The sequence below is a fragment of the Sphaeroforma arctica genome (assembly GCF_001186125.1).
Source record: "Sphaeroforma arctica JP610 unplaced genomic scaffold supercont1.62, whole genome shotgun sequence".
NCBI lineage: Eukaryota > Ichthyosporea > Ichthyophonida > Sphaeroforma > Sphaeroforma arctica.
In genome coordinates, this window is record NW_014040496.1 from 50,028 (window position 1) to 75,372 (window position 25,345).

At 41.5% G+C, this 25,345-nt stretch overlaps 4 protein-coding genes across 4 annotated transcripts in view; 1 reads left to right on the plus strand and 3 right to left on the minus strand.

Annotated features, from left to right (window-relative positions):
* SARC_01532 (hypothetical protein) overlaps positions 1-5,985 on the plus strand; it is a gene marked incomplete at its 3' end in the record, with an annotated part of 7,584 nt that extends 1,599 nt beyond the window's left edge. Inside the window, exons 2-15 of the mRNA XM_014304735.1 lie at positions 328-521; positions 787-880; positions 1,246-1,302; positions 1,574-1,655; positions 2,043-2,132; positions 2,273-2,375; positions 2,642-2,764; positions 2,985-3,127; positions 3,531-3,634; positions 3,815-3,989; positions 4,275-4,347; positions 4,653-4,816; positions 5,167-5,253; positions 5,843-5,985. Of these exons, the coding sequence (XP_014160210.1) occupies positions 328-521; positions 787-880; positions 1,246-1,302; positions 1,574-1,655; positions 2,043-2,132; positions 2,273-2,375; positions 2,642-2,764; positions 2,985-3,127; positions 3,531-3,634; positions 3,815-3,989; positions 4,275-4,347; positions 4,653-4,816; positions 5,167-5,253; positions 5,843-5,985 (1,632 nt within the window). The remainder of the gene's footprint in view (positions 1-327; positions 522-786; positions 881-1,245; positions 1,303-1,573; positions 1,656-2,042; positions 2,133-2,272; positions 2,376-2,641; positions 2,765-2,984; positions 3,128-3,530; positions 3,635-3,814; positions 3,990-4,274; positions 4,348-4,652; positions 4,817-5,166; positions 5,254-5,842) is intronic.
* On the minus strand, positions 5,795-16,612 carry SARC_01533 (WEE protein kinase). The gene is made up of 20 exons (XM_014304736.1): positions 16,360-16,612; positions 14,771-14,946; positions 13,924-14,370; positions 13,554-13,687; positions 12,973-13,044; positions 12,377-12,524; positions 11,885-12,039; positions 11,522-11,583; positions 11,135-11,245; positions 10,684-10,771; positions 10,190-10,386; positions 9,800-9,964; positions 9,538-9,671; positions 8,985-9,138; positions 8,568-8,812; positions 8,107-8,200; positions 7,289-7,449; positions 6,715-6,791; positions 6,490-6,542; positions 5,795-6,308 (listed from the first exon to the last, which is right to left on the minus strand). The coding sequence occupies exons 1-20, from the start codon at positions 16,519-16,521 to the stop codon at positions 6,255-6,257; spliced, it is 2,889 nt and encodes a 962-aa protein (XP_014160211.1). The 5' UTR covers positions 16,522-16,612; the 3' UTR covers positions 5,795-6,254.
* Positions 16,613-18,216: 1,604 nt separating this feature from the next.
* SARC_01534 (hypothetical protein) lies at positions 18,217-21,993 on the minus strand. Its single transcript, XM_014304737.1, has 3 exons — positions 21,568-21,993; positions 20,244-20,782; positions 18,217-19,423 (listed from the first exon to the last, which is right to left on the minus strand). Exons 1-3 carry the CDS (start codon positions 21,738-21,740, stop codon positions 19,260-19,262), a joined length of 876 nt encoding a protein of 291 aa, XP_014160212.1. The 5' UTR covers positions 21,741-21,993; the 3' UTR covers positions 18,217-19,259.
* A 1,146-nt stretch (positions 21,994-23,139) lies between these two features.
* On the minus strand, positions 23,140-25,208 carry SARC_01535 (hypothetical protein). The gene has a single exon (XM_014304738.1). It carries the CDS (start codon positions 25,124-25,126, stop codon positions 23,306-23,308), a length of 1,821 nt encoding a protein of 606 aa, XP_014160213.1. The 5' UTR covers positions 25,127-25,208; the 3' UTR covers positions 23,140-23,305.
* Positions 25,209-25,345: the final 137 nt, after the last annotated feature.

A 25,345-nucleotide genomic window follows, 5' to 3' on the forward strand; every position in this document is an offset into this window, starting at 1 on the left:
CACATACATATACGCGTATATATATATATATATATATATATATATATATAGTTTCTCTTTTTTATGTTTATATTTGTGTATCAATATCTACATGTTTATACAGGACTATCGTTTACTTCTCCGGGATCGCGATATGCATGGGAAGTATATGCTCGGTTGAGTAGAATCTCTTATTTCGTTATGTGGTTTCCTATAATAGTTACAAATTCAACCCATACGTTCGCTAGTCAGACGTCCTCTTGGTCCCGTAGTCCATTGTCCAAAATTTTCGGTTTTTGTACTTTAACTGGTTTAATGGGCCCCATTCTGATCATATGGTTAAAACAGCAACTAGAAAATCGCCGACTAGATCGCGATATTGCACGCAAAGACATGGTTAAAGCACCAGTGGAGAAATCACACGAGTTTGTGAGTAGATATAACGACGCACAGGCCCTTTTTGAGGAAGCGAAGGACAAGACTGAATCGGGAATGGTGGATTTGATGGCTACAGAACCGGACATGGTTGTCAGTCTCCTCAAGTAAGTATGTATGTGCAATAGGAGTTACCGTATGCATATACATTGTTGTCATAACAGTACCGATATCAGTTAAATATGAATTCGATTGATATGAGTCGATTATTACTTTGTTTGTCAACGATATATTATGCACCATGGTATAGCTTACAAATTAATTCGACCAGTGTTCCAAAATGTGCCAAATACCTGAGGGACTTTGCCAGTTATTCACTCAACAAGTTATTTCCAATTTGGTGATTGGACGACATATCTTTTTTAAATTCAGCTACTGCGAGGCTCAGCAAAAAATGTTTAAGGCTGCATTGGAGTATATGAACGAGACAGTCGATATACTCAAGCGGGAGGCCTATAGCAGTAAGGTAACTTACAATCGGTTCAACAATCGCCCAATTGTTGGTTTGACATTTGTCGTCGAGGATGTTGTATGACTTTCCAAAGGTTCACTGTATTCTTCTTCTATGCGTTTCGTGATCGCGCTTAAAATGTGCTTGATTATTATCCAATCGAATGCACACCTAACAACATCATTTCACACTGCGCAAATTTGTAGTTAGAAATACCAATGGTATTGCTTCCATCAGGGAACTAACTATATGCCGGTATTAAGTCTAGCTGGTTGTTAATTTGGTTGTTTTATTGATGTACGCTTTGATGGTCGAGAAAACATATTTCAAGAACAAATATGCGGATCGAAAACTCAGTATACTATCTTGCGTTCCGGCAGCTATTTTCTCGGACGATAGTCGACTATGCAAAGGATACAGGCTACAACATTCCACCGGTATGCATTCGTCTGCTTTCTACACCTTATAAACCCATGTGCTGTCTAGTGTCGTATACATGTCTGAAATCAAGTACCGCAAGCTATTTCTACGCTTTGTTTAATCGCAAGTTTAGTAATTTACAAGTCCGGAGATGAATCCACGGTTTATTCAAACCACAGATGAAGGGCAGTACACTTAGGGAGGTGAAAGAATTGTAAGCCGTTTGTTTCGAATTTTAATTGTACTTGATAGGCTGTTGATTGATAAGCATACCTCACATTTGTTCAGATTGTGGAACACTGTATCTGGGCGTTAGATGACCGGGTTTCCGAGGAGGGAATATTCCGGATGTCGGGCAATACAAATACGAGTATGTTATTTAGATATACATTTTCGTATATTCTAACATGGCACCAATTAGATATACATTTTCGTATATTCTAACATGGCACCAATACTCTGTATTAGAAGTATCGTATAGTGTACTAGTCCAAGATGCAATATGTGGTTATGTCTGTATACATAAATACTTGCAGCTTTGTTGTATGCAATCAGAATGATAAGAATTTACAAAGTATAGATTGTAGAACTACCGTGTAGCTGAATAAGAACAAATGATGTGCGAACAACATTTGATTGGGAAGCGAAAATCAAATCTGTCAATAGGATCCTGTGCTATGATGCGACTGTCACGGAAGTCATTCTGTCATGTCGAAGCCCCTGTCTGCAGTAAAATATTTTTATTATGCGGTTATAGTACGATGCTTCCGTTCAAGTTTCAACACTGAAGATCCGAACTTGAATCTGAAAGACCAACAATGGGATGGTGAACATCATGCTATTGCAGGTAGGTATTGGTATCATTATCTGTCCAGCTTCAGCCCTGCAGAGTTTTGAAATCAATTCTCTACAACCTGAAATTATTAGCTTACCTCTACCTATAGCAGCCAACCTCAATTGATTTTATTTATTATCCATTCGAGTTAGGCGTGTTGAAGTTGTACTTTCGCGAGCTTCCTGATCCCTTACTTGACGATACTCTGTACGATGAATGGGTAGCAGCCGCTAAAGTATCAGATCACGATGACAAGTATGTTTTCTATTTAAGGACGTATCGAACATTTACTCTGTGTGCACCTTTTCTGATCGATTCTATATAGAAATACTTCTCCATCATGTGTTTTTTTAAATTTTCAGGTGTTCGCAAATGATCCAGTTCTACGCGGCTATATACGCGTTTCCTCGCCAACCCGACTGTCATGCACATTTGTGTTACGACAATTCTACACGCTATCGTTACTCATCATCTGCTAGCGCACGCTCCCTGACAACAGATATTTGTCCATGTCTATGCAGGTTGTATGCTATAAAAGCACTTCTGAAACGCCTGCCCTCCCCGAACCACGATACACTGTTGTGCCTTCTGCGCTTCCTAGCCAAGGTTGTCACCTTCAGTGACAAGAACAAAATGAAAGCTAGGTATGTATGAGACCTACATGTATGCGATTCGTATCCCACGATCACACAAAACGTAATATCGAATCTATCAATCTGACTACAGCGTCCATGCAGAAAATTCACTCAGTCATAACCCGTCCATCATGGCCTTCTTGCCAAATCGGTTTGCCCTAGATAGTTCTCATATCTTCATTGAATCACATCTAGTTTTGAACTGAATAGGTTATTTTCTCCTTTGCAGCAATCTCGGTATTGTCTTCGGACCTACGTTACTACGGCAAAAGGAGGAATTGATGTCGATGGGCACTGCACTGGCAGACACTGGAGCTCTCGCAAGTGTAGTAGAATATCTCATCACCTATTACTCGTGGTTCTTCGACGATGGTAAGGGTAGGCGGGTACAACTTTCATTTTTCATCCCTCCGATACTCAGCTACGTGAGCATTTTTCGAAGTATTTTGATTTGCATAAGTTTAGTGCTCCTAGCCTGGAGAATGTGATTGTATGGGAATATTTACGAAAGAAGATCGGATGGTATCTTTTGCGGGAACTACTTCCAGTGGCCCGTATCTACTTCAGTCCTAAATTGTATGTGATTGAGTTTGTAAGATCGAGAAGGCATCAAAACAGTAGAAAGTACATTCTAGGGGATATTCGGTGCTCCTACGATGAGTTTTCCTCTTTCACTTTCAGTTTCTCGCTCGAAATTTCAAATATGCTAGCATAGATAAAATCTTCGACATAATATTGATATTGTCATTCCTTCACTCAATCGACCTCATGGCAGATTCGGATGTGCAGACCGTCATGTACTTTATGTTCGACCCCGAAAATCCCGGTGGCTCGTATCCAGCATCCAAAGCAACAAACTCAGCAAACAGCTTATCTTCGGTATGTAGCTGCGCCGAGAGCGTATGCGTGCCCTCAGCACCAGGTACACGAATGTGTCTCTGAGAAGACTTATATATGTACTCATTTCAGATGAAAATGCTTCTGTTATCGGTTGATTTTAGTACTCAAAGGTGCGATTTTGTACTTGTTTTCTTTACAAATGCATCATATTGGGAACAGAAATCAACGATGAAGGAGAGTACAAGGAAGAAAGACAAAAGCAAATCGCATCGCAAGTCGCTGTCACACTCAGTCACTTCTGTTCCTAGTGCTGCATTATCGTCAAATGAACACAGTCGCACTTCGTCTACTAAGGGTGCGCCACCCGCACCTCCGACCGGTGCATGTAAATCATGTACGTGCCATGAGTGTTTAATTGAAGTATTATGTATATGTACGAGCTGGCGGTTGTACACCCGTTTTCGTGCCTACGATTGTCACGACATGTTGTAGAAAACAAGTACAAATGTACGAATTGGCCCCTGATGGAAACCTTGGGTGATCTAAATAAGGACGATATCAATTCTACCATATATTTGTTGTAATTTCGTGGCTTAGTATTATTAGCTTTCGATGATCAGCTGGGCTTCGGGGTGTCTATCGCTAATTTTTTTTCTTCTCGTGCTCCTTATTTGCCTAGTTGGGCCACTTTCCACGGATACTGCGCCACCACTCCAAGCAAGTCTGTCGGCATCTCACGTTCGCTCTCACAGGTAAGCTCGCATAAATTTTAGCATGCTCCCAAAAAACCTACCTCATCTATGTCGCATACTCAGTATTAAATGTGTACCGTAGCACCTGATGAGGGGGGGAGCATACTCTGAATGAAGACTCGCACACACTAGTGTAAGTATTGCAATGCACTTTGACGCAAATACGATTTGGTGTTATGCGCTCATATTTTAGCAGATCCGAATTGGCGACTCCACATTTTCTGAAGTTTCTAAAACTGCACCTTTTCTGATTGATAGTCTGTACTGCAAATTAATAGATCACTATTGAACTTTTTTTCAAATAGTATGAAGGTCAAGAGCGATCCGATTGTTTCTCGCGGTCAGACAGCACAGACGCAAGCTGAAGTAGTCATGCCAACAGCTGCCCCACCTGCAACGAAAGCTAGGCCAAAATCAACTATAAGTGCATCATCGAGTGTCAATTTGGAAGTGATTGTCCCAAAGAAAAGTAGGTGGCTAGTTCTAGGTTTTCATTCGCGTTTACTCCAACCTCAAAATTAATTATTAACATAGGGTGCATAAATCCTGGTACAGGGATAATATCTCTTGCAGACCACACATGCCAATTCACAGGACACCAGTGTATCGGAGTATACATCTTTCCTATCGAACTGTACTTGGATCAGTGTATAATTGCGCTGACATCTATTCAGCTTCAAATTGAAACAGAGTGACAAATTATTCTTGCGTGCGAGCCATTTGTTTACACGTACATCTCGTACTATTCCCGACTATTTTCGTGTCTGAGAGTCATCTTATTGCAGAAATAAAATATTCTGACGTCTTGTCTTGGAACAGTTACACCAGTAAAGCCAGCAAAGCCAACGATTCCGACAAAACCTGGCAAACCACTTCATCATACCGGAACTTCACCTCTGGACGCTGGTATGATCGGTGTACATCTTATCTTGCTCGTAAAGAATCTGTATGAAACCACCGATACACTACCTGATGAACATAAGCCTCGATTGCAAAAATATGTGATTATTATGCTTTGGCAGTGAATTACCAGCTCATATTGTGGTGTACCTTGCAGCAACACCACGCCTAGACGTCTTATGGGATTGATGACTCTAAGTAGGGTAAAATATCTAGCTAATCCAATGGTAGTGGCGCTCAAACACTATGCATATTATCTGTGACATCGTATTAGTAAAATAGTCCGACTTAGTACTACACGAAAATATATCAAATTAGTAGTCGAACTGACTTCGTACCACACGAACATACCCAGTATGCATGCTCGACTATTTTTGTCCCTCGAAGCACACAAGGTATGTGTGAACCTGGACAGAGCACCTTTTTTTTTTGCTGCGACGGCGAATTACACCGTTTGATGTGCGCAAAACAAAATATGTCGATATAAGAATATTCGCATAGATCATTCAGAAACATCACATGAACACTAGAGTGGACGCTTGGGATTCTTCAGAGAAGTGACTCACTTATTTGAGTGCATGTTTATTCTCTACAGAAACACCTCAAGCAGCGATGGCGCGAGCTATGATGGGTACCAAGCATAAATCAATACCACTCTCTCAGGATGAGTCACATAGTGGCAGAGGTACTAAAAACCCGCCACGAGGTCCACCGCCACCACTGCCGGGGGCTAATTAACGTAGACTTAATAATAATGAAAGTATCACCTGACAATTTCCACACAGTATCGAGATTGATGTGCCCAAATTCCGGTCTTGATTTTGGTAGTTAACGTAGACTTAATAATGATGAAAGTATCACCTGGCAATTCTTCACACTGTATTGAGAAGATGTGCCTTTATTTTGGCATTGATTTGGGTGATTTTCTTGCCAGCGACGTACAGGCCAATCTCAGCTGTAGGCGATACGCCTTCTAGAAATGCCAAGGTTAAATCCTAGAGAAGCCACTACCAGTTCGTACTCGTGCTTCGACTCAGATTGTAGCCTCTTGCACCACCAGTCTGTAATGGCAAAGTCGAGAAGTGAGCGAATGTGTGTGTGTGCACAGTAGCACAAAATCCAGACAAGCAAATCGATAGTATCAGCGGATATTCATATATATATATATAGCGGAAACACAAAAATCATGGTAGTATTATTGTATAGGCACTCGAGACACGAGTTGTTAAGCAACAGACTTACCAGAGGCCTGGGTAGTTGGGGCTTCGTGAAACGTTTGTTCATCGCGCTCCGTTCTGCGAAGAAAAATGATTGAAAGTCAGAACAACTTGATTGATAAACATGCGACTCAAGACAAAAACGCAATAACTACATTATATAACGCAAAAGAAGTTCATGTGACTTCGTAAACAAAACTCAGAAAGCAAAGCGATCCGAAAGCAACTCGCATCTCGACAACGAACATACCTAGTTCTTTTTCAGCTTGAGAGTCGGTTGTTGGATTTGGTGCACGAGACCCACTACTTGTCATCGTCCTTGAATGGCTGTGCGGTGTATTGCGGAGTAGTACGCCAAGTTAAGACTGACTGCCTGATATTCGTACAAATATCAAGTTACACCTCCGAGTAAACGAGGCGATAAACCGCATAAGGCACACAGACAGATGCTACCGTCAAGCGTAGTTATACTATCGGCCAGGTAGTGAAAACGATAAGACTACTAACTGGAATGATCCTAACAAGCAATCCATATATTTGAGACATCAACTCGGTCTACATTTACTGCAAGCAATGATACGTATGTGTCGCGTTAGTGATATGATCATGCAGCGAATCCATATTTCTTTTGTGCTAACTCGAAAAGAAGTAATAACCTATTTCGGAATACCGAATAGGGCTTAAGACGAAACCAGAGGCTTTGATTTTGTTTAAAGACGATGTGCTTTTCGCAATTAGTTTCATATTTATGAGGGCATAACGCCGAAATATGTTGTTTCAAATGACACTTGAAATGAATTTCTTCGATTGACACACATACTAACCTTTGTCCATCTTTCAGATACGCGGCTCTGTTTGACTTCATGCTGTGTCGATTTTCATTGGGTAGTCCATTTAATGATACGTGCCTTGTTACACGCTCGTCGTGCCCGTGAGCATCGTGAATTGAAAAGCCCTTCTCATTTTTTCGGTCTATAAGCGGGCCCTGTTAGGAATATCAAAACATTATGAGTCACCGGAGTCGCTTCACACAGAAACAAAACAATACAAAAACACAACAAAACAAAAACGCATGTCCAGATTCACGTGGATTTGTATGGTTATTTTTTACATATCTGAAGACACAATGTGAACGACCATGAGTATGCGGTGGTATTAATACATATATCTATACAAGTCTTTCCCTATGTATGTTTATCTATACAAGTCTTTCCCTATGTATGTTTATCTATACAAGTCTTTCCCTATGTATGTTTATCTATACAAGTCTTTCCCTATATATGTTTATCTGTACAAGTCTTTTCCTATGTATGTTTATTTATACAAGTCTTTCAGTCTTCAAATATGAGTTACTATGGATACTGATGTGTATGCTGTACATTGATACGTATGAAGTCTTTAATGCGGAAATAAATGAAAATGCAGATGCAAATGTGGATGTAAACATATATGACTTCAAAAATATAAGTATATAAGGCTGCATACATTTTTCAATATCCGTATCAGCCATGCAATTATTTAGCAAATGTAGCAAACTGCTTAAATAGTTTGAGTTCATCTTCTGGTCCCACTGATGAAAATATACAAGCTGCGATGGACTTATGAACTGAACACTTTTCTTTGTATCCAGCAGCAGCCATACCTTGGTTTTGTGCTTTTCTGCTTGCGATCGTGCATAGGCCGCTTGCGCGTGGGAGCTCAACGCTGTCGGTTTAGTAAATATATGATTCGTAGGCCTGTTGGGTATGGAATGCACAATCAGCATTATTTGAAAACGAGCACATGGAAATACATTGGCACGGAAATAAACTTTCAAAATGAAATCTGGGCGATATTATTGGACGAAAAGGACAGCACGTCCCTAGAGACGCAAATGACTCAACAATCTTCCCTGAACGCCTTTTTCGTTGAAGAGTTAGAATTCGCAGAGCTATGACATTTTGAACTTCACGAGTATACCCGAGGTGTACTATGCGGTCAAAAGAACAATACAAATTATTTACAATTAACTAGGAATCTTCAGATACATACACGGTAATAAATCATTCGAGGTCTAATTGACATTGATAGACAACATTCAATATACTTTAAATAGTGACTCACCTTGCTACATTCAAAGCAGTGCGACCGTGTACGTGTTGATTAGTCCCACTTCTCGCGGCAACGGCATGTGTGCGTATCGTTTGTCGCACTGTATGCGTGTCTGCCTTCGTTAAACTAGTTGTCTGTACCTGTGCATGTGCTCGTGGGAGCACGTGTGCGTGTGACTGTTGTTGCTGCCGTGCCAGCAGGCTCTGTTGTTGCCGCTGTCGGGTCTTAAGGGCGAGTTCTTGGCCCATTATACTCACCTGAGTATGAAATGCGAAGAAGATGAGAAGGCGTATAGCGGAGAAGACTTCATTCGTACCCATTGAAACGAAGCTATCGATACACAAAATTAAGGAGGTCAACGCTCCAGATTTGTACGAAGCAAAGCAAACAAAGAAAATGTTACAGCATAATTTTTATACAAGCACTTACCTCTAAAGCTCTCACTTCCCGTTGTCGCTTCTGTAATGCCTTTGTCTTGTCTGATAGCTCGCGGGTGAAGTCAGCAAGTTGACCGGGACTCAGCATGGAGTCACCACCCACACCTTTCACCACATCTGCGGCTATGTCTGCAGCAGTTGGTCGTCTGTTAAATCCATCAGATAAGAAATCCATCAGACAGGTACAAACAGGAATACGTTGCCCAAGTGCAAGCAACATCTACTAGCTTTCTGATCTCAGTGCAGAAACCTTTCCGTGGTTGAATTTAATTAATATGAAGTTACCATACCATTAACCACATCTGTGGCTATGTTTGCAGTAGTAGAATGTGGTTGGAAGACGCATCCAGCTGGAAATCCCCAAATATGCACACAGATCGCATATCATACCGCAATCATACACCTGTGGCATACATGTTTGTACTTTTTACATGACCATGTCAATGTGAGGTAAACCTGCATCTACATGCATGCATCTGCGGTAGCTTAAATATATGGCTACCCTTCTTCGGAGACATACTATCACAGTACGGATCCAGACTTACTTGGTAGGGTCTGGGTCACACATCTTTCGAATTAACATGGCAAATTTTGCGCTGCATTGCGGCATTTCTTTCAAATTGCCTTCCCTTAAATCGGTCCAATCCTTTCCATTCTTCGGGAGGTCCTCATCGATTGCCTAGGAGGTGCAAAAGTTTACACGCGCATGTTATGGCAGATCCTGGCTGGCAGCTAGCACACTTGTGACAAAATAGTTCTAGTCAACTGAGTCAGAAACAATCTATTCCAAACAGAAATAGTACTTACAATGCCATAAATTAGAAGTCCGAGTCCGAATATATCGGCTTTTCGTAAGTTTCGGGTGTCTTCGGCTAATATTTCGGGTGCCAAGTACCGACAGTCCCCTTCGTTCAGTACATCGGGCGTTTTAGAAGACACCGCATGGCCAAAATCACCGAGTTTGTACAGGAACTATATCAAGGTTAAAATTGATGAGGGAATTAGTAGTGATCGGACAGAAGCTACATCACGGTTAAGATTGATGAGGGAATTAGTAGTGATCGGACAGAAGCTATATCAACTAGCAGTCCTAGCCTACAGGTTATGTACTTTACCATCACAGCCTAAAAAACTCAGGAAATAGAATGCACTGAAACGACGTGCACAAGTTCATAGAAAGTAGGAAGAGCAGCACACCTTCGGCAACTCCTGATCCACGGGCTTCGAATTGGGGTGGCAGATTGCGCACACATATTTGTTGCCATTAGGCATCTTCGGCACACCCACACCCTCATGCGCAGACTTCACATTAGAATTCGCCGACCACTCATCAGCACCGTTGGCCCTGTGTAAACTTTGGTGACTCTCGTTGGCGTCGACGTTCTGGTTTTCGTCTGAAAGAAAGAAATATGTCTCAATTAGGAACACGCACCGTTGAAGAATTGCATTATATCCGCGAATACAAAATACCTATCATCACACCTCCATATAATAGTGTTGATATTTTAACGCTTATTTTTTTAAAAGAAATAATACAAAATCTTATCCACGGAATTATACAGAGTGAGCGCAAGATTGGAACACTGCTAGTACATACTATCCGATATGTAGTCTCCCCCCCCCCCCCCTCACGATACACATCACTTATAAACCGGGAAACAGCATATACTAAGTCCTCACTTCGCACTTACGTGTGAAACTCGGCGTGTCTGGTATTCGGCCAGCATGCCGCAGTTTTGAGGAGTGCAAATGTGACGTTCCATCAGCCAAGGCTTCATCCTGTTGGTTTGAGATAATACATAGAATTTAGTATGGTATGCCACAATGATCAATATAAACTAAAAGAAAGACGAAGTGTGTAAATAATAGATACCAGCTACGGGTCGAGAATCGACTCCAATATCAACCAAAGAGTATGCCCCAACTCACATTGAATATAGTGGGAGTCTTTTCGGATTTTAAATCGCTTGAAAGCCGGTGCTTTGCGCAAAGACGTACCAAGTGTATGTTTTAGCAGCGCTTGCGGAAGATAGAATGATAGAACAAGTTATGACAATCCTCACATCGCGCCATCGAGAGTTACACGTCACAAGAAAGAAGAAAAAGGCAGACCACGTTTTCAACGAGCAGTTCTCGACTTACCCCTCGTCTGTGGTCGACGTATTCTTCGGTGTTGCATAGTGCTTTGACAAAGACATTCTTCGGTTTCAGGTCCATATGAACGATGCCATGATTATGAATAAATTTCAAACCCTGTGCGTAATGTATATATATAGGCAGTGTCAGTAGGAAGATTTAAGACCTAAAAGGGAAGCATGTGAACAAGCGATTACTCGATCATACGATCACGTGTGAAGGGAGGCAATTTGTGTCCTTATGCATTACCACCTGCCATAGTGCACCTTCTAGAATGCGAAGATATAGGAGAGAAAACAAGGAAGAAAACACAATCTAGTCAGTCCAAAGTACTAATTTTATCAACGAATTCCCCCTCCCGGATGTATACTCATAACTTTCGTTCGGACATACCTCTGCTAGCTGCCACAGTATCTCGGTCAGCATGTGTTGGCATGGTGGATCTGATCGGCGATCTGTTGGATTATACCGATAACGAGTATGTAAGCGAGTAACAGGGATTGCCAAGCCTATTGGAAATAAACGCTACAACATGGAGAATCTGAACAGATCCACATTCCGTAGCCAGCAAACAAGCTACACTTGCCCGAGGACTAAATGTATATATTCACGACTCCCACATTCGAGAAGGAAAATACCACCTGGACCTGTTTGTATCCCGTCACATGGCGTATAGGGGTACGATACCGTCCGCTTCTATTAGTCTCACTAAGCACATACTGGCAAAACCAGATATAAACACCACCTTTCACTTACCTACAAAATCGCACAAGTTGCCCATGTTACAGTACTCATTCTGGATGTGCATCAAACAATCCTCCACCCACGACGTATGATATCGCACCACGTGGGGCGAGTCTCCAAAGGCCGAGATTGCGGCGTGTGCATACACTTCTCTGTGAATCGGCTGCCTGCTCGGAGTACATGAATAAAAGTAGACGTACTTCTTTGCACAATATAACGACAGAGCACCCAGGGTAGAACAAAGTGCACACATCGGAATGTTTAACTGTATGTACATACCTGCCCAGTTTCTGATATATACTTTCTTAAAAAGCTGTATTCTAGCTTTTAAAATGAGGATGCAAATCACGCCCAGTATCAACCTTTCGTAGTCAATATTTCGAACAGGCATACAGCCATCAAAACGATATCTGTGCTTGGGTTTAATCTGCACGCAAATTGTCGCATCAGTCAGTACTGGCGTCATAGCCAAGAGCGATTAGAGTTGATACGTATTACACTTACGTTTTGAATCGCTTTATCGCGTAGTAGGCTTTGTCCAATTTTCGATAGCACAAGAACACATTCCCGAATGATCCTGATCCAAGCGCAGAGATCTCCGTAAATTCTTCTCGATACCTGCTCGTGGTTTTGACAGGTTTGTTCGATAGCCCTGAAGATTTCATGGCAATTTGAATGGGCATAAGAACGTATGTAAAAGTAATTATACACGTCTTTAGAAACAGCTGGGCAAATCAACTGCATTCTCGGAATACGCATGGTCGATAGCCCTGAAGATTTCATGGCAATTTGAATGGGCATAAGAACGAATGTATAAGTAATTATACATATTATTATACACGTCTTTAGAAACAGCTGGGTAAATCAACTGCATTCTCGGAATACGCATGGTCGAAAAAACAAAAATAGTCATTCGCCAACAACTGCGTACAAAGTCACATATTTCATTGTGCCCACATGACCACGGAAGAAAGTTAATCTAGGGGAGCAACTAAATTATACGCATTGCGACTTGAAGGTGAGCCTGTGCTAAAAACTTATATATACATATACATATATTTAACTGCCGCGCTTCTATGTGTACACATTTAGGTGCATACCTTTTCGAGTATAAGACTGATCATCTTCGAGTGCCATTTCCGGATGACGAATTCTAGCCCTGGCAGGCGATCCTACCACGTGCAGGGTGGTAAGGTTTAACATGTTTAATAAATCGAAATGAGCTGTAAAAAAGGTCTTAATGCTCAAACACATTATAAATATATGAAAGCCCATTATGTTTTAGGTAAACATATGTAATCCATTATGTTTAAATCCTAAACACATTACAAATATATGCAATCCATTATGTTTAAATTCTAAACACATTATAAACATATGAAAGCCCATTATCTTTATCAAACACCTATTACTTTATGATAAAAATCCATAACACATTGGAAACATATGAAAGCCCGTTATGTTTAAATCTCAAACACATTATAAATACATGTAATCCATTGTCCTTAAATCCATAACACATAGACTTCAGGAATAGACTCAGTAAGACCTCAGGAATAGACTCAGTAAGTCCTCAGGAACAGACTCAGTATGACCTCAGGAATAGACTCAGTATGACCTCAGGAATAGACTCACTAAGACCTCAGGATTAGACTCTATAAGACCTCAGGAATAGACTCACTTGGCATTTCCGCGGTAGACAGGTTGTACTCGCGTCTTTCGGGTGTACATCCAGGCGATGAGGGCATTCGAGACAGCCCTTTGTCCTTCCTGGTTGTAGATGACATATGTCGCTGCGTCACATTCGTTGTAATTCTGTTGGATGGTTATCATTATGCGGTTAGTGCAGTACTGACAGTTGGGAACACATTGACTATACACACACACGCACGCACACATATAGCTAAAGAGCAAAATTTCACTCTCACATACGTCGCATCGCCATTTCGACCATGTATGTTCTCAACCCGAGTCCAATGCATAGTACTATAGCAAAATAAACAATCATACCATGCCAGTCTTGTATCTGCCGTTCACTTACAACAACGTACCTGGGCCGGTGCACATTCCCGTTGTGTGGGTTGCGGGACGTGGTCAGTGTCACATTACTACCACAAGCAGTTCCTTTCACATTCAGATTGCATTCAAGCGTTGCTAGGCATCCATTGAGATTCCCATTCGCATCTGAATTGCCTTTTGCGTACTCCGAATTCGGATTGATTGTACTGCTCGCCTTCGACCTCACTCCGGTGGGAGGTCTAGCGTGACTTGGCGTCTTATTTGTCATTGTTCGTGTGTGCGGTGTGCGGTTTTCATTGGGCGTATTACTATGTGCGTGTGGTGTTCTGTTCGCGTGTGGGGTGTTTGTGTGTGGAGTATTGTGATTCCGTGACGAGGTAGTATTTGCCTGTGATTGACCGTGTTTGTGCACAGCAGATTCAGTAGCCTGAGCCCCATTCGGCTGTCGCGATGACGCTGCTAAACTCGTGGGATGCCGTCTGTGACCAAGTTGCAGATACATGTAAGGTAAGTACAGTCTGTGAAGTACGACTTGATACTTCATGAAGGTTCACTATTCGATATAATATATCGCTAGGTATATGAGAACAGGTGCAAGTATACATGCGACACTACGTCAAGTGTGATAATGAGACCTATATGCAGCCATGCAAGTGAATGTCTTTCGACACTCCCATTTCTGTAACGAATTATTTGAGTTGGTCGTGCCAACACGGGCGATGATAATAGTACAAACCGAAAAAGAAAAAGAAAAGCTCATTCCAATATGCCTTAATGACGTACTGCACAACTGTATAAACCCATCGATCCATTCATGAACCACATATACACACGGGCCTTACACAGCATACTGAACGACATGTGGGGGCCATCACTTACTCTAGTGGTCTGGCGAAATAGTGATCCTCATTGAAACGCACATCTGGACTAAAACATGTCTCAAACGACAGCCGTGCGCGTTTGACAGGCGAGGTTTTGTTGGGCGTGGCCATGTCCCATGCATCGTTCAGTGTCATTTCCAGCCCCGCTGGCGTTTCAGGCGAGAACCCAGTTGACTGTGAACCGAGTGGTGAGGAAATAAATAATATCCGCTGTGCGGCCATATCTCGCCTCTCTCAGCGAGAATGTAGCAATTTTGTCTATTCTTGGATCTGATGTTTCGCTCGAGTGCCCATAATTATAGTATTGATGCATTACACGGGCATACTTTTAGACAGACAGCATGCGAAAATGGAAACATAACAGACGAGCAAGAAGCGAACACCATTGTATAGTGCTTCAAATGTCTGTCGCGGCTGCGACTACATGAGCGTAAATACTACTCTGAGCATTTATAACTTTGCATCATTTTGGAGGCTTAAAATACACAGACCTGGTAATTATCTGTATCTTTCGAAACTCTTCATCCAATCGAGAATCGTGTATAAAGAAATAGAAATCGACACACAAACCATGGGCAGCAATAAGAAAAGAAATCTGCATCTGCTCACACCTTTAGAGAGCTGGTGATTTGCATTCTAAAACATACACTATTAGAGGTAAAACAGTAGTGAGGTTTAACAACCACTGACACGATACTGATGTGATCCCTTTGGTATAATATCAGACTGTTCGGAATCCGCACAAAAGTTCCCCACAGTGACTTTCGGCGTCACAAAAATCTACAAAATATACAGATACAAGCAGACAACAATAAGTTGCTGACACTGAGATCAAAACACTACAAACAAATCAATATTAATTCAAACCAGTAGAATTCATCGAATACCTCAAAGCAAATGAGCCGAATTTCTTACATACACATGTGAAATTATAGGCACAGATATTTAATCGCAGATTATGCAAACGCAATCGGATATAAATCATTGTATCATATAGACAATATATATATATATATATATATATATATATGAATATATGAATATAAGAAATGTATGAATACATATATAAATATTAATAGTCATATGAATACATACCCCCCCCCTCCCCCACTATATATATATATATATATATATATACACACACACACAAATATAAATATATATATATCTATGCACAAACGTATAAATGTAAATAAAAATACAAATACGATTATATATAAGCAGAAAAATATGTATACATACACACACACATATATATATATACAAACACACACACACACGCACACGCACACACACACGCATATATATATATATATATATATGCATATGCATATGTAAAACGTTTTTAGAATTGTCAGATACACAAGTTCAATCAAAAGAAGATGAGCAGAAACAAAATTCAGATAAACCTTTACAAACTATGTATCATAATTTGCATATCAGTTTATCATACTCGTATGGCAGCAACAAGAACTAAGTAAAAATTTGCTCAGATGCGTATGTCACCATCACTGGTATATTAGAGATGAATACTAACAACAACTAACAAACCATTCAATATGTCTCAAAAAACAACTTGTGACTTACGGTGCCTGCCCGGTGGGTCTGCCTGAGCGAAGATTTAATAGACGGTGTGGACGTGTTGAATTGAAACCCCGGACTATCTGTTGACCGCCTTCGATTGTTCGAATCAATTTTCCTCGGTTTGACAAAAGCATTGAACGCTACGGGGGTATCTAATTTAACCATCCTGCCTGAGTCAATTCACTTCTTATTTTTTTCTTCCAAGTATTCGCTTGCTACTTGTTGCAAGATACTTTATAAGCGTATAATCGAAGAAGAGGTGCCAGAACTTATCAACCCTCTACCCAAGGGGGTGAATGGCCACAAATCCGTATATCCCGCGGCAAATACGTGGAATACTACGTGAATGCTCCTTAATATATGGGAAATAACTAGCACAAAATTGCACAGATTAATATTAAGTTGACGCTGTACAATCAGGTACATGCTTTGTCACTCTCTGCCTGACATTTGCGCTCGAACGCTTCGTACCATATAATCGTCGTCAATAACTACTATCGTATCCTGAAGTGCGTTCATATAGCGTATGCACTTATTTCATGCTATTCTGTCCTAAAGTGTGTTCATATAGCGTATGCACTTTATGCAGCATAGCTGATTCGAAGTATATTTACATGCAACTAAAAAATCATAAAAAAAAGAATAATTTTCTCCATGATGGATGATGCAATCGTGAATTTATTATGGAACCATTTGCCGCCCAATTTACGGTTGTACTTTTGTTCCATAAAGTATACTTTGCCGGCCGGCCGGCCGGCCGGCCCCTGGCTCACTGGCTGGCTATAGATTAAAATATTTATATTTATGCAAATTAAAATAGAAATGGCGGCTTTCATAGCTTTTATAATTCCTTTATTGGTTATTTAAAAAAAAGGGCAACTATACATTAACATAGAGCCTTCTAAAATACTAAAAATCGAGACAATAATATGTACTAAATATTAAATATTTACATGTTTCGAAGAAGGCTATGACAAACATATCACCAGTCCCTTTTTTAACTCTCGGATAGTATCCGACCGTCATTTTCAGTTCAAATCATTTATCCCAAACTCAGTACAATTAACATGACGGCATTTTAAAAGTACACATAAAGAACACCATATTTATGCACATTTACACACGTTTACATTTTACCCTATATAACGACATTCGTACAAATCCAAACGGTAACCATATAAACCGTTAATATATATCACCATATGTACAAATACACACATTTACCTTATAACACCAAGCGTACATTTACACTCCGTTATCATAAGGTGCAAATACACACGGTTTCTATACGAAAAAAGGTACATTTACACACAGCTATCATACATCGCTGTATGCTCACACACGTTTACCATATAGCATCATTCGTTCAAATACACACGGCTACCTTAGAACACCATAGGTGCAAATACGCGCGGTTAAATTATATTACCATATGTATAAGTATACACGTTTACCACATGCCACCATTCGTACAAATACACACGGTTAGCATACATCTCCATGGGTGCAAATACACACGGTTAACATATATCACCATATATACAAGTATACACGTTTACCATGTTTCACCATTTGTACACATACACACGGTAAGCATACAACACCATAGGTGAAAATACGCCCAAATAACATATATCACCATATGTATAAGTATACATGGTTCCCAAATGTAAAAATGCATACGGTTACCTTATATCACCATATGTACATTTTACACACTGTTATCGGACACCATTGCAATTTATTATTGTCATAACCGCCTATGTTTAATTCAAAAGGCTGTTATTTTAAAAGGCTGTTTAATATAGGTGGCCATTTTATTATACACAAAAGGTACACAATTGAGTTGAAAGGTTGAGTCTTTATAGTTAGTAGATGGCCATCGAATCTTCGTGGTTGATAGGACAATCGAGTCTTTATTGATGATATCCTGCACTTTCCTTCGGCCTCGCCACAACATACGTAATTTCAGAATATTTTTGGTGTCCAGACTTTGTATACGTGATCAGTTATCCCAGGAGGGGGGGGGGGGGTTATTGGGAAGTTGTAGATTACTTCGGAGATGAGAAGTTCCTTCATTCCTGTCGTTCTCAGATGAGACCATGAGTCTCGGATATCACAATTACATTGCTGCCGTTTAATCTTGCACTCTTCTCAGTGACAGGGGGTTGAATGGTAATACATTTACAGCCTAACCTGCAATACGAGACCAACACGGCAGATTTCACATATAGCTAGACCGACGAACTTAACTAAACAAATAAACTGCAACAAGGCCGGTTCAGCGGTGAGAATAATGGTCAAGCCGTCTGAAAAAGTCTGGTGTAATTTGTTTCGGGTCATCTCCTGACGATAAATGTCGATATACAGATAAATATCGACACAGCCATAATGTCGCAGTAGTTACTATGCATGTATCTCGCCAAGGACACCAAATATTTTCTTTCCAGGCTTTTCATGTTCTAACGAAGCGCAGCCGACACTACTGTTATTGATATATTTTTATGATATAGCATTTTCAAATGAATACAAAACCTAAATTTGTGCAACGGGCCATAAACAACAGGCAAACTAAATTCCATTGAAGTTGTTGTCGTTCAGTTGTTTTAATGCTTTGTAATGAGCATCGATATTTAAGTATATCCACGTGTGAGATGATTAGCTTCACCCACACCGTGTACAAGCACAATGCAACGCGGACTTTTTGAGCGCGCGAAGCACCCCAGGAGAAGAGCGTGGCAGGTGTATATGTACAGCCAAGCTACGGCCGAAGCTCACCTCGTCCTGAGTAAAAATCGCTCACAAAATACCTACTTATTGATATGATAGAGACGCAGCGCAACATATCGTATTTTATGAGGTGTGTTTTGGTAGATGGTTGCACTCAAGTCTTAAAAAGTGATTTACGCCTGTGCTTCCGAGTCTACCGCAGGACTTCCTGAGGGGGTACTCGATGGGAAATCCGAGTTGTCGTTGTTTTTCATCAATGACTTCTTGAAGGCATTGCGAACGGAGGGGATGTTACCAATGGCATAGTACAGTGAAGCGAAGAAAGAAATCCACGTACCTGGAATTGAAGAAGAATATTAACAGAGATTAGCCACAAAAAAATTCAGTGCACTTGTAGAGAGAACGTCACTACACGTGATCTGCGACAAATAGCACAAGATCAACAAGCCAATAAATCACAGGAATAATACAGCAGGCAATGCACCTGCAAGTACAAAGCCGTACAAAGCCGACTTGGTAATACTATAGACATGATCTGAATGAAACGGAATCCAGCATATATTATTTATATATACAAATGGAAAGATACATATATACATAACACGAGTACACAATGTACCTGCAAGTACCGAGCCGACTTGGCTCCATACATGATCTGAAAGAGAAGAATACAGCAAGGGAACGAGAAACTTATACAGGACACAATATACTTAAGAACTCAAATTACACTACACAAAGGGTCCGTGTGCGACGATAGAAAAAAGGCAACGCGGGCGAAATCATCTTCGTCAACGCAACCATAAACAGAAGAACCGAAGTTGAAAAAAGACTGCTTTTGAAGCTCTCGTCGGCTACCACACTATTGGATCCATAAGCGAAGAATCACTGCAAACTAATTCACATGCCCGTCCCGCACTTTTAATTAATTCCGATATGTTGGTTCTTCCGCAACACTAGCAGGCGTACAAAATTTGATACTACGGAGAACTTGCAGCGCGCTTATACTTGCACACCAAGAGAAGCACAACGAGGCAATCACGACCCAACGATACTTCACACAATCACAAACAGCGCAGCTGCTTGCTATGTCAACGGTCTGAAGATGCATAAATACATAGGTACATTGATACATTGCGTAAATTCGTAATACAACTTACTATAGTAACCGTTCGCGTTCAAACTGTTGACGATCCTGTTATCAGCGGTGATGTAAGAGGTGTAGAACGGTCCGTTAAAGGAAGTGTTGTAACCCGCTCCAAACGCCCACCAGATTACCAAGAAGCCGCCAATCGGCAAACTCGCTTTCTCAGCCATACCAGGGCTTGCAAAATTCAATGCGATCGCAATGAGGGCGATGAAGAAAGATACAACTCCTACGGCTACAGCCCAGGCGTTACTGTCTGAACAATCTCCGGAATCAGAGCATACTTCGGACGCCACCGCAAACTCTACAATAGAGGCCACAGCCAAAGTCCACAGAGCGATACCATAGGTATGCGAGATATTTGCCATAGAGGCAAGTGCCAAGTATATATAATTCGCTACTGCGAAGAACGCGAGCCAAGATGAATAGTATCCATTGCCCGCCTGTTCGAAGGGGCCGCCTACACGTGTGTTAAAGCCTACACCAAACGCCCACCAGGCAACCAGGAACCCACCCAGGGGTACGGCCAATTTAGCACCATCTTCTGCCATTCTGCAGAAGACAAAATATAAAATACAGGAGGTCAGATGATAGCAAATTACAACTTCAATTCTATTATACCAGGCGAATACCTTCTCATTTCTGATTCTATTTTAAAAAACCGTAAGAGTAATTACCTGCGTCAAAAGTGTGAGTAACAGCTGATAACATCCAGAAAAATATGCTTCCAAATCAAAGTGTCCATCTACAACTATGACATTATGCATGGTAAAATCCTTAAATACAGTCGTGTATTTAATTACCACAAAAGTAACACATACAATCAGGCAGAATATGCACTGCAATCTCAACAGATGGAAGAAGAATTTACATAAAATTAGAAAAGCCACATGAGGATCTCGATACGTTTTCCTGAGTATCACAAATACACTTGACTACGAATATCTTGCCAAATCCATCTTCATGGCACAAGTAACTCAAAACAGTTCGATCCGACCTGGTCTACTAACTAGCGAGAACGGGAACAATCCATCGACTTTTATCAAAATGCTTATAATCGATGAATTTTTAACCGCAAAATGCAAGCACAATTCTACCCAAATGAAAACTCGAAAACGCAGGCGAACTTATACCCATATAAGCGCCAAACTTCTCTCTTAAAAGCTTGGGCAAACGTAAAAAGCACACCAATCTAAAAAAGCCCGTGTGATAACCTTTCTGAAGCCAAACTACAGCGTGCACCACAACCACACTTATCGACCACACAAGAGTGAAAAACAGCAACGCACAAGGGAGGAACACAATCACACACAAACGAACAAAGGAGGCGAGCATACCTCATATGTAGCCCCAAGCCTACAAGAATTACGATCGTGGAGACAACTCCGACCGCAACAGCCCATCCATAGTCGCCTGAACAGGAGTCCATTCGATTACACAGGTCAGCGGCTGTACCAAACTCAATGACCGAGGCCACGAGGCCTAAAAGCAATGCGGGAACAGCTTCCATTATATTGTGTAGAAAATAATACTCAACAGTTACAATGTATACGTTAAGTGCTCAAATATGATATTCCACTAAGGCCCAGTGGAAATTAAATACATATATTGACAACTCGCAACACTACATATTTCGATTTTTAAAATCGAGTAGCTCACATGACCTAAATACCCCTGCGGCCTGTGGCCTGTAGGCTGTGGGGAGGGTTTTTTCTTTTGTTATGTAGCGAATTTTATTTTGTTTCGATTTCCATTTGCGTGTGTGGCTGACTGGCTGTGGCCTGTGGGCGCCGTGGCCCTTGTGTGGGCTGTGTGGCTGTAGAAAGTTTACGGAATTTCGTTTATTGCGTACATACGATATTAAATATTTAATTCGACCTATCGCCTCTCTGCGTTTCGAATTTCGAGTTTGGGAGTCTGGGTGTCTGAGGCGTTTCAGCGTACTTTGGGACTTTGAGTTTGGGCCCTGGAGTCCTGGACTCTGGAGAGCTATGGCCCTGGAGGGGCCAGTGGCCACTGGGTAGGATATTTTTGTTTCAAATTTTACAAGTTTGATGCAATTTCTAAAAATCGTCTGACAGCCTTTTGGATACTGTGACAGGTGCATTTTTTTTGAATTGGGAATACTTCAGGACAGAAATCAATCTCCACAAAGATAAATCAAATCATAAAGGCTAGAGTCAAAACCTAGCTGGCCCAAAACAAGAGATTTTCGAGGAAATTTGGAGCGAAACCGAAAACTTGTGCAGCCGGCATATGACTCATTAATTTTTTTACTACACGAGTTCTCATTTGGCGCCTTTTTAACATCCAAAATCTATTGGCTGAGAATCAGTATTTTAGATTAACCGGCTCCTTTTATGGAATTTTAAATTTTTTACAGATTCTTGTTTCCGTTTTCATTTGCTACAAGGTTTTAAAAAAATAGTACGAGATTTGTATCATAGATGGACATTAGGAGTTCAGGACATGACCCATATCTATTCAAAAGTGCCCCACAGGCCACAGGCCCAGGTAACACACCCCAGTCCCCGAATCCCCACCGTGACTGGCCTCAGTGGCCCAGTAGTGTGACAGCTGTGGCCTGTCTTGTGAGACTGTGGTACTGTCAGTCGACAACGGATATAAATTCGGCTTCTTTTCAACTTCAGCAGCCTTTGAGTATACTGCCAAGTGCCAACCGTGAACTTGTTGGTCTTAAAAAAAACCAAACAAAAAAAAACAAAAAAAAACGAACCACAAGCAGTTGATAAAGCGAACCAATCATTTCTTGATAATTGAAGAATTTCACAAAATTAATGATATTTGATCACACACACAAGAGCGGTCTGAACTCTGAAGAGGTTACTCGCAAGAAAAACACGTTTCGAATGTTTTTCTACTGAGTTTACAGACAGCAGTTTACAGTTCACGGTTTATATGCGCGCCTAACGGGTCATCATAATCTTGTTCCATTCCAAGAGAGCAACAAGATGATGGATCCATATTTTAGTTTAGTCTGCCGGTCTCAAAAATTAATCCAAGAGTACGAAACTATCATCAGAATATACGTTGATATTATCTCCACCTCGATCCTTAGCACCATCTTGACTGGGATTCGGAATTAATGCAATCGGCCGATTGCTCTCTTGCTGTGGTGTGTAGGGAATTTCCTGCTGACTGGTCTCGGTTATGTGTGGGTTCATCACAGCACGCGGAGTCTTCATCTATCCTATCCCGCCTCCGAACGTTCGCCGGTTCTTTATTGGCTTTAGACGAGCTAAAACTTGCAACAAATTGTGACGATTCTGCCGCAGGGTTGTCTACCGGTGAAGACCAGGTTGATCCCTTCAACATCGCCCATCGGTCGCCCACTCCCATATCCTCGACAGCTACACCGTCCGGGGTTTGACGGGGAAGTGTCCGACCATGTGGATTCGGCGATACGCTACGTTCGGATCCCGCCTCCTCTTGAGATGCGGATAGCGTGTGCTCCTCTTTACTTGGAATGTGCGACTCGTTGTTGGTGTCTTTTGAATTGGAGCCATCCCAGCTGGTGTTGGGTCCTGTGTCGTTCGCACCATCTTTTGAATTGCTCGAGACTTGCTTTCGTTTACTTTTCTTCCCACCCAGCAAGCGTTTAAGTTTTCCTTCCTTCTTTTCCTTCTCTTTTGTGGGCGTCTGTACACCAGCGATTTCCCTTGAGCCCGGTCTCGAATTGGTATTACTTTTGTATCCTTTCTTGATCTTGTCGGGCTGTATTGTGGAAGTGGCTGTTCCCGATTGTGGTAAAGGTATGTGGTGTTGCGTATGAGCATTGTAATCGGTACCATGATGTGTACTTTCACCCTTGCCTCTTAATAATATTTGGTTCGGGCTGGGTATTGACTGATGAATCGTCGCCGCCATCATCGAATCCACCTGCGGACTGACAGCTGATTCGCTGAGCGAGTTCCCGTTTGCAATCTTCACTGTGTCACATTCTGTTCCCTTCCCTTGGTCTGCACGCGGATAGTTTCCAGGACTTCCAGTTGAAGAACCCAGCGAGTTTTTCCGGTGTATATCCAAGCTCAATGCTGCAGTCGCAGCAGGGCTTGCAAGAAGATTGCCGGATGTAGGGTTTTCTAATCGTGTGCGGGGGCCACCTGACTGACTGACTTGAAGTGTGGATGTTTCCACATAATCGCTAGTAATAACTGCTGACCCTTCCCCCTTGGGTTCTTCATCCCGACTTTGTGGTACATCTGAACTAGTGGTTGTGTGTTCAGTACTCCTGTTACAGCTGGATGAGACGGAAGCGTTTTCTACTTTACGGGGGGTTGGATCATCGCCTTGAGCTATGGCATTTTTTGGCGATGTCACTTCAGACTTCGATTTGCTTATATAGTGATTATGGTCGATGTTTTTGGTATTAATATTGTCATCGACCACTGCTGTCCTATGTTGAGCATCTCGTATTTCACTGGCAGCTTTACCGTGATTTTGAAATGGTGTATGCCTAGCTGTCCCTCCTCCAGACGTGCGGAGAAATTCAGGCTCAGACATGCCGCCTCTGTGATGCGATCTCCTTTGTTTGTCTGGATAGAAGGATGTTTCGCTATCCGTCTCTTCCAACGTACTTTGCGTGTAGTATACATCCACACTCATTGATCGTATGGACCTCATGGCATCCATCCGTAGGAGATCCCCTGCGATTGAAAGCGAGTTCCGCATATCATCACACATCACACTCGTGCTTTTGCTTTCTCTTAAGCTCGCCGCTAACTTGCGTTTCTCTCGATATAGCCCAAAATGTAGCTGTTCGGGACTTCTGTGACTCTCAAAATTGTTGGGTGATCGCTCGCTAATTGTTTCGTCCGTTGTTGAATTGGTGGTGTTTGTCGCGTCGGAGTGTTCGGTGTTTTCATATCTCGGCATAGTATCGGGAGAGCGTCCACTACTATCATTCCTCCAGCCATCAGTTTTGGGACTCTCAGTCACCCAAGGTGCTTCTCCTGCATTAGAGTGTTGCAAGTGGGTTGATGAATATATATATATATACATACATACATACGTACCTACATACATACATACATACATATACAATACATACACACACACACACTCACTCACACACACACGCACAACACACACACA

Excerpts from the sequence above, each read along its gene's own strand:
- SARC_01534 (XM_014304737.1), bottom strand. The coding sequence starts at position 21,740 with ATGGAAGCTGTTCCCGCATTGCTTTTAGGCCTCGTGGCCTCGGTCATT. Across the intron at positions 20,783-21,567 it reads GGCTTGGGGCTACATATGAG|AATGGCAGAAGATGGTGCTA; the intron begins GTATGCTCGCCT and ends TGTCTTCTGCAG. Across the intron at positions 19,424-20,243 it reads GAACGCGAACGGTTACTATA|GTACGTGGATTTCTTTCTTC; the intron begins GTAAGTTGTATT and ends CTTCAATTCCAG.
- SARC_01533 (XM_014304736.1), bottom strand. The coding sequence starts at position 16,521 with ATGGTTAAATTAGATACCCCCGTAGCGTTCAATGCTTTTGTCAAACCG. Across the intron at positions 12,040-12,376 it reads GCGATAAAGCGATTCAAAAC|GCAGCCGATTCACAGAGAAG; the intron begins GTAAGTGTAATA and ends TACTCCGAGCAG. Across the intron at positions 7,450-8,106 it reads CAGAAAAGCACAAAACCAAG|GGCCCGCTTATAGACCGAAA; the intron begins GTATGGCTGCTG and ends TATTCCTAACAG.
- SARC_01535 (XM_014304738.1), bottom strand. The coding sequence starts at position 25,126 with ATGCCGAGATATGAAAACACCGAACACTCCGACGCGACAAACACCACC.